The 9044-nt window shown below is 35.5% G+C and overlaps 2 protein-coding genes across 2 annotated transcripts; both read right to left on the bottom strand.

Moving 5' to 3' along the window:
* Positions 1–2160: 2160 nt before the first annotated feature.
* On the bottom strand, positions 2161–4260 carry LOC119638575 (esterase B1-like). The gene is made up of 5 exons (XM_038035442.1): positions 4193–4260; positions 3849–4119; positions 3630–3786; positions 2843–3573; positions 2161–2613 (listed from the first exon to the last, which is right to left on the bottom strand). The coding sequence occupies exons 1-5, from the start codon at positions 4258–4260 to the stop codon at positions 2161–2163; spliced, it is 1680 nt and encodes a 559-aa protein (XP_037891370.1).
* A 2123-nt stretch (positions 4261–6383) lies between these two features.
* Positions 6384–8893, bottom strand: LOC119638573 (esterase B1-like). Its single transcript, XM_038035441.1, has 5 exons — positions 8811–8893; positions 8477–8747; positions 8250–8403; positions 7460–8190; positions 6384–6836 (listed from the first exon to the last, which is right to left on the bottom strand). The coding sequence occupies exons 1-5, from the start codon at positions 8891–8893 to the stop codon at positions 6384–6386; spliced, it is 1692 nt and encodes a 563-aa protein (XP_037891369.1).
* Positions 8894–9044: the final 151 nt, after the last annotated feature.

Here is a 9044-nt window from a genome sequence, read left to right as displayed (position 1 = left end):
CTTTCGATTAGGTTAGAAAAACATAGAAACTAAGTTGGTTTGGAATTAGTAAACAATTTTTAAAAGTACAAACAGTCAATCCAAAATTTAGGTTTGAAATTGTGCGTCAAGTTGTCAAGAAACCCACGCGGAGCTATGAAATTATTTGTAAAGTCTTTAATTTGGACCGTTACCTAGAAAGTGCTACCAAGTTGCATAAGAATATACAAAATAAAGTGAAAACACTATGATGGGAGGCGGCCCACCGTTAAGTACTCTACACCAATTTGTTTATTGCAATTATTTATATAACGGCTTTGCACAATAAGGCTTCACAGGCGGAACGGTCATAACAGTGGTCCGATTCGAACTATTTTCAACAGCCTTCGTTCCTGGGCCAAACAGCTCGGTACACGTACTAAATCTCATCAAAAACTATTAAAAATTGCAACCTATAGATTACACACAAGAAATTAAGGCAGACCGACGGACAGACAGGTGACCTGACCGATCTGGCTGAATCGCTACAATAAAAGTTTGGTCTATCTCAAGCCCTTCTGCGTGTTGCGTATAACCACCTGAACTTAATACACCACAAATGTACCACAAGTGGATGATTACTTTGATATATTACGCGATAAGCGATGCAAAATATTAATGATTAATGATAAAAATAATAGTGTGACATAATTAGAAATATAGAGGCGAAAAGAATACAATGTCTGTCAAGTTTTTAACTGTTGAAGACCCTTTGGGCATTCCTATTTGTGAAAGAAATCTAAACATGCGATCTGAACCCAATACGTATATGTCAAAATTGAAAAGATGAACCAACGAGCATGAAAACCTTATAAATATACATACATGTCGGTGTTAGTGGAATACTTTTTAAATTACCTAATAAAAGCTCGCTTAAAATTTCAATTAGTCATTGTAGTTAATAAGACGAAATGAATTCCGTTTATGTATTGGATATTCAAAGAGAATGAGTCTATATAGAGACACATGCCTCGTGGTAGTTAGATTACAATCACTCAAACTAGAGAAGCATTGCGATTCATTAAAACCTATAACTTTTGTAAGTAATGACCGCTGTTGACAATAGCATTGACTTACTTTTCGCTCTCTCTCTCTCTCTCTCTCTCTCTATATAGACAGTGATCGTCAACCGTTATTAATTTACGAAACATTAAATTTTTCATTTAAAATCGCAACGAACTTTAATAGATCCCAACAATCAATCATAGCAATGTCAAGAAACTCAAAAAACTATGTAATCATCAAAGCTGATCGTTCCTTTTGGTGATTTAGTAAAAACATTTTCTATCGGCTCCAGCACCGCTGAAGCTCTCCCCGGGTCGACTTCTCCAATTTGGCTATTAGATTAAATGAGAAGCCCATTGATTGGGTAGAAACTGTGTCATATCTGGCGGTAATTCTGGATCGCAAACTGAGCTACGATGTCCACTTGGATAGTATCTCTGGGAAATTACCTCTTAGACTATGAAAATTATACACTTTGAACGTGCGCTTGCCATTTCAGGTTAAACACATTATGGCGCATGCTCGTCTTAAGCAGGTTTACTACTGCATTGAAGTGTCCTCGCATGACGCGCCGTGTAACCTGAATATACTTAAACTGATTATCAACTGCTTTACGTGCTTTATCAGAGACCACGTGTTTCCCTTCTTTCTTGATGGTTTCGCAATCCCTTTTCTATAACCACTGAATATTTAAATTATTAATCCATCTCTGCAGTATCAGAGGCAAACACTTCATATGGCCAGAGGCTATATGATACTCCGAAACAAAGCATGTGACAAAATTGATAAGAGGATAGGAGCATAGGCGAAAGCAAAGATATTTTAGGTCACGGTACTGATGGCCCACCTTAGAAGGAATTATATTCCTTTTCACTCTGATGGCATTTGGCCAACTAATTAAAAGACGTTTGACGTAAGCAGCCATTGAATGCTAAGACTATCTCAGATAAACAACTCGCGGGTAATCTTAATATATTTACTTTATTTTTTCTTCTTTTTTTTTCTCTTCTTATTTAATCAGACTAACGACCGAAATTTTTTTGGGTTTTCTTTTTTATTTATTTAAATTATTTTTTAAAATTGAAATTTATTGTTAAAATTTTTAATCCATCTTTTGTTACTTTTATATTAATTTATTTACTCTATTAAACGGTTTCCGTATAAATTGTTCCAAATTTTAAATTTTTCCTGAACATCCGCTGGGATATCAGCGAATGTTAATTCACAGGCGATATTCATCCACTTAGATAGACCCGATGTCTTAATATCATCCCAAGTGCATACAAATTCGCAATTTGGATCAGAATTCTTAGCAAATGTTGACCATATTTTCACCATACGTCTCATTATAAAATATTCTCGTGATTTTGTGTCGAGTACAGCTGAATAGTAAGAAAAGAAAAGATACGATAAATCATCACCATGAGCAACGCCTCTATAGGTATCGTTGCCAAGATATATTGTGCGATGATGATTAAAAGTGGGTGAATCAAAATCGAAGCGATATAGATAGGTGGACGCATTTCCGTATTTAGAACGAGCTTGCAATAAACGATACATTCCATGCCAGAATAAACGATAGGAATAGTACTACAAAAAATTAAAAGAAAAAAGAGTATGTAAAAAACGAGGTAAGGAAGTTCATGTAGACAGTTTACGGGTGACCTGAAACATGCATTTAATTATAGGAATGATTTTCCTTAACTAACTTCTAACGAAACTAACGTCCACCGAATTTTTACCATTTGAAACGCATGCAGACGCGAACAAAGACTTATTGAATAATATACGATGATTTTAAATAAAAATATTTACTTACATCCAAAAAAGGTAAAATGTCTTCTTCGCTTATCTGATTTTCGCGGAAATGTGCGCCAATTAGCTCCTCTGTTAAATTTAAATAATCACATCCGCAAGGTATATCATTAGGCAGAAGTCTTTCGCGTTTTTTTCTAAGTCTCTCTAATAGTTCCGGTATCTTTTTCAATATCGGATACATGCATAAGCCCTCGAAAGAAGTACCGCCAATCATAAGCGGTATATTGTTACCCCATCCGCATCTAATTAAATCCCATACCGGTTTTGTTATAATTGAGTCGCCACTTTCGTACGGTTCCACAGAAGGCAGGAATGCATATAGGTAACCTTTATATCGTCCCAAAACATCAAGATCATCTATATCAACCAATATTTCGGCTGGTACTGATTGCAAATATTCTAAGATGCATTTATCATTCTCCTTCGGACCTTGATATCCTTTTCGGCACGCAAGAAGATAAGACAATTGAACGGCATCAAAACTTAAGGCCCATTCATGTAAAAAGCAACCAGATTGAATAATTGCCTTTTGAAATAAGTCCCGGGTATGTTCGGAACTTAACAAATAGTGAACTGAAGCTCCTCCAGCATCCTGTCCAAATAAAGTTATGTTTTCAGAATCACCGCCAAAATAGTCAATATTATCCTTAACCCATTGTATGGCTAACATTTGATCCTTCAAACCGGCATTACCCGGTACTTGTACGCGCGGATCGCAAAGACTGAGAAAGCCTAAAAAGTGATAATAAATAAATAAAAAATGCGAGTAATTATGGATAAAAATGTACCGAACATTGATAGACGATAATTGAAAGTAACTAAAACTATATTTTCCATCATGAAATAATCAGGGCCACAAATAAAATTTCTGATGCCGCTTCCAGTAGTAAATCCACCACCATGTATCCACACCATTACCGGCAATTTGCTGTTTGAACAATTTATCTTAAAATTTAGGAAAACAATGATTTGCGGAGGGTTCCTTCAAATATTTTTCAATTTCGTACATTTTTGCTGTAGACATTCAAATAGAGACAATCTTCAGTGCCTTCTATTACCCCCTGTTGATTCTTTTGAATGGCTTTACATGTAAATCTGCAGCAGTCTCTAACGCCACGCCATTTCTTAGGCGGTACGGGAGATTTAAAACGTAACTTGCCCACGGGAGGTTCGGCATATGGAATACCTTCAAAACTATAGTATGAGTCATCATAAACAGATTTCAATTTCAATCCTCGGATCATCCCTTGCGTTGTTTTTACAGTCTGAAAACGTTCGCTAAAAAAAGAAGAAAATCCAAGTTTTACTTTTGCATTAATTATCCGGATATTTGCAGTTAATACTTAAGTACCAACTAGAACGATCGTTGTTTCGTAAACGCAAATATTCTAAAATTTTGTGAACCGCGGCAGTTAACATTTTGAAAACAAACAAATCAATGCTTATAGGTCGAAAACTTGTCTACGTTGTTGTGAGTGATTTCAAATCAAACTAACCAAAAAAAAAAAAAAAAGAAAATAAGAAAGAAAAGTGACACTTGCGCTTTCCGACAACGGAATGGCAGAACATAATAATTGAAATATTTCAACTTTGAAATGCATTTCAAATGTAGCTGCATTTCAATACTTTTGAAAGTATTCCCCAGATTATTTAGGGACATAGGACTGCAGAAAAAGGATTGTGAAAATTTTTTCTCAAAGTAATTCAATTTATTAAAAGTACTTGTGGGGACCAAAATCGGAGGTCCTTTTCGGTCCCTTCATTATTATATCTTTATATTTTACAAACTTGTTATATCGTAAATTTAGAGTTACCCCTGCGATGAGAAATCAGATGGGTCAGCTGATTTATCTTCGAATGTAAATAAAAACTGATTGGCAACGCCGATCAGATCAGATATATGTTTAGAGGAAATGGCAAAAGAATTTGCACCTTTTTTTGGATTCAACCGCCACATATGTCACAACGTAAACAAATTTATCAGTGTCAATACGAAAGAATGAGGACTCTAGGAGCCAAAGAGGTTGATATTCTTAGTCAGGACGATGTGACTCAGGACAAACTGACTGACGTTAGACTCTGTATAGACGCAACGGATGGTCCTCCACCGCTGATTCATAAGAACTGTCTTTGAATGACAAGAAATCTTTATAAAGTAAATAAATTAGAGTAATATGCCGCTGGTTGCCCATTGAATTTGAACTGAATTTCTTATCTTGTTAGTCGAATACGGCCATATCGCGGAACTCCATCCACAAATGAGTTAGAATGCCCAGACTAGAGTGGCAAGCTTCCCCCAGGCAGGTATAGGAAGAAGATCTCTTTGCAGTGCAAGGGCGCACTCCTTCAATCTTGAAAATGTTCTTAAAATTATTTAAAGATAATTTTGCTTTATATTAATTATTATAATTTGTTTAGATCAAAAACATAAATTTTAGGATTAGGGATGAGACTGTCGGCTCATATTATTTTATAAGAATCATTATTGAGTATTTAAAATAATAAGCTCTTCATGTAGTCTTTTCTTTGATATAAACAAAAATTGTCTGAAAATTTTTTTCATATAAAGATTTTGTATGGGGAGTGGTCAAAAAAGTGAACCGATCCGAACCATTTGTTGTTGCAGCGTTCGTCCTTGATAAAAACACGTCGCTACACCCAACTTCATCGTAATATCTCAAAACTTGCGATCTGTAGCTTGAACACAAATTTACATTGACAGACATAAGACGGACAGACAAACAGACAAGCTTAGATTAATTCAGATTATGATTCTGAATCGATCGGTGTAATAAAAGGTGGGTATATCATAAGCCCTTTTGCCTGTTTGCCACTATGTTTATATATCCTGTAATACAAGTGGTGCAGGGTATATATGCCGAAGTCGGCGCGCCACCAAAAAAAACGGATAGACATGTATATTTTCTGCATTAATCTGTAACATGTGAAGATATCTAATTCGCCGCGTGCGACGGTTTAAACCTCAATCAGGTAGACTGTTGTACGGTCGAAGGCGTAGTACGTTAGTCAAGGCATAACACTGGCGGCTTAGATAAACATCTCCCAGACTGGCATCGCTCTCTATTCCTTATCCCTACTTCTTTCTGCCTGTTACTGTAATACGCATAGTACACGGTTGATTTTGGGAGGCAGTTATCACGGTCGAATAATTGAGCAAGAAATAATCTTTGGAGTACGGAAAAATATGAACAGCTGCGTAGCTTTTACAAAGATGATTGCTTAGAAAATATACTTGATGAATTTGAGAATAAATGTGATGAACAACAAATTATTAAACATATGCCAAAACTTTTATCTAATGGCCGCCGCTAACTACAGCGGTCACTCTGAAGTAAAAACGTATATGCGTTGCTTTGCAAATCTGCTTCTCGATTAGATTTTCAAACAAAACATTTCTTGATTCCTTTTTTTAATTTATTTACACGAATTAATTCATTTTTTTTTTGTTCTTTTTTTCTCAAATTCGAAATAATAAATTGTTTCTCAATTGTCTACTTTTTCATATTTTTTCATATATTATTTTACCCTACTAAACAAGCTCCGTATAAATTATCCCAAGCTGCATATTTTTCCTCCACTTCATTTGGTATCGATATGAATGACCAATCGGCGCCCATATTTAACCATTTTTGTATGCCTGCTTCAGAGATACTCGACCAATTACATATATATTCACAATTCGGGTTTGAGGTCTTAGCAAATGCTGTTAACATTTTGATCATACGCTTTATCACGGAATACTCGCACGTCTCAGGTTTCGGTTTAATCGTATAATACGAATAGAAAAGATACGATAAATCATCTCCATGAGCAACACCTGAGCTGACATCATTGCCGCAGTATATAATACGATGATGATTAAAATTGGTTGTATCATGGTCAAAACGATAGTGATAGGTAGATGCTTTAGCATATTTGCAGCGTGCTAATAAAAAACGACGCATTCCATGCAAGAATAAGCGATAAGAGTAGTACTAAAAAGATAGAAAAAAAAGAATTTTAAGAAATATCCGTACATTTGTTATCAGTAATAGGCGGATCTAAGAAACCTTTAGATAACCAAATTACTATAAAGCTTTATCTCCTACTAAAATAACATAAGGAAATTTGTTAAAAAAGTGCTTCGAGTGGTAAAAGGTCTGAACTATTTGTTTTCGAGAGCAATGTTTTTTTTTTTTTTTGCTGGTATGAAAAGGGGAGGGGGGCGTGCTCATAATACGCTGCAGATATTCGCCAAGTTAGAGTAATTTTTACTATGCTTTCAGATAATCGTGGACAGGACAAATGTAAACATGGGGTGAATTTTTAGTTATACCAATGTAACAAGTTTAAGTAAGCCATGTCAATCACGGCATCAGCAATTCGTGAAGTACAAGTGTTGAAAAATTTCTTTCCAATTTGGAAGGACGTAACATATTATTTGAGGGGTATATATAGTTCTTGAAACGTAAACTTTGTAATACGCAGTTATTACCGAAGTAAGCAAATAAAGTAAGAACATTGGTGAACTTCTTGCATTCAAAAGAAGTTTTAAGCCCCGCTTTATATATCTATAATATAATATCTATGTGGTATAAACGTTTCTCATTATACTTACATCCAAAAGAGCACACATATTTTCTCTGCCTATATTGCTGTCAACACCATGAGTTGCCATTACGTTTTCTATCAATTTCGTTTGATCGTCGCAAGCAGTCACGTCATTGGGCAAAAGTCTTTCCCATTTATTTCTAAGTCTTTCCAAAAGTTCTGGTATCTTTTTCAGCACCGGATACATGCACAAACCCTCAAATGAAGTGGCACCGAGAATAAGCGGTACATTATTACCCCATGCGCTTCTAATTAATTCCCAAATAGGTTTAGCTATAATAGAATCATCGCTTTCGTACGGTTCAATTGAAGGCATAAAGGCGGAAAAGTAACCCTTATATCGTCCCACAGTATCGAGATCATCTATATCAACCAATTTTTCGGCTGGTACTGATTGCAAAAATTTCAAAATGCTTTTATCGTCATCCCTAGAACCTTTGTAGCCTTTTCGGCATGCAAGAAGATAAGACATTTCGATTGCGTCATAACTTATGGCCCAATCGTGTAACATGCAACCGGATTGACAAATTGCTTTATGAAATAAATTACAAGCACGATCTGTGCTAAGCATAAAATGTACTGAAACTGCTCCTGCATCCTGTCCAAATAAAGTGATACAACTAACATCGCCTCCAAAATAGGAAATATTATTTTTAACCCATTTTAGGGCCAATACTTGATCCTTTAAACCAGCATTACCGGGAACGGAAACGCTAGGATCGCAAAGGCTGAGAAAACCTAGAATATATAGTTAAATAAAATGTGAATAAGAAAAAAATGTTGCGAAATAATCATACCGAACATTGACAAACGATAATTGAAAGTAACTAAGACTATGTCTTCCATCATGAAGTAATCAGGGCCACATATATAATCTTTGATGCAACTTCCCATGCTAAATCCCCCACCGTGTATCCACACCATGACCGGTAGTTTTGTCTTACTATGTATCTGAATATTTATAAAGTAATAATTTATGCGAATTCCTATAAAAAATCCTATAATAATTATTTCGCATACGCACATCTTTGCTAAATATGTTCAAATAGAGGCAATCTTCAGAGCCCTCTATTACGCCTTGTAAATTCTTTTGCATGGCTTTGCGATTAGAATAACGGCAATCCTTAATGCCGGTCCAAGTTTTAACTGGTACAGGAGATTTGAAACGTAACTGCCCCAAAGGCGGTTCAGCATACGGAATTCCCTCAAAGCTATAGTATTCGTGACCATACACAGAGATTAATTTTGCACCTCCAACTGAGCCTAGAGGTGTTACTACGACCTCGGCATCTTTGCTGAAAGAAAATTCAAATTTTTATAGTTTAATGCTTCACATTTAATTCCCAGCACTTATTTACTCAAATTCGCCTTCATCTGGTTTAACAGGTGCACAACGTTTTGCGCAGCTGTCATCTTTTCCTGATCCAAAAAACTTAAACATTTTAAGATGGCAGAACCAAACATACGAAAAAACCAATTAAGAAATATTTATATAAGAAATTACTATATAAAGAAAACTTGCGGATTTTGTTGCGAGTGATATCCAATGAAACTAACGAAAGAGAATGTCAATTAAAATGTTCGAAGACGGA

Source organism: Glossina fuscipes, unplaced genomic scaffold (genome assembly GCF_014805625.2).
Source record: "Glossina fuscipes isolate IAEA_lab_2018 unplaced genomic scaffold, Yale_Gfus_2 90, whole genome shotgun sequence".
In the NCBI taxonomy this organism is placed as follows: Eukaryota; Metazoa; Arthropoda; class Insecta; order Diptera; family Glossinidae; genus Glossina; species Glossina fuscipes.
This window is presented reverse-complemented; position numbering and strand designations above follow the sequence as displayed.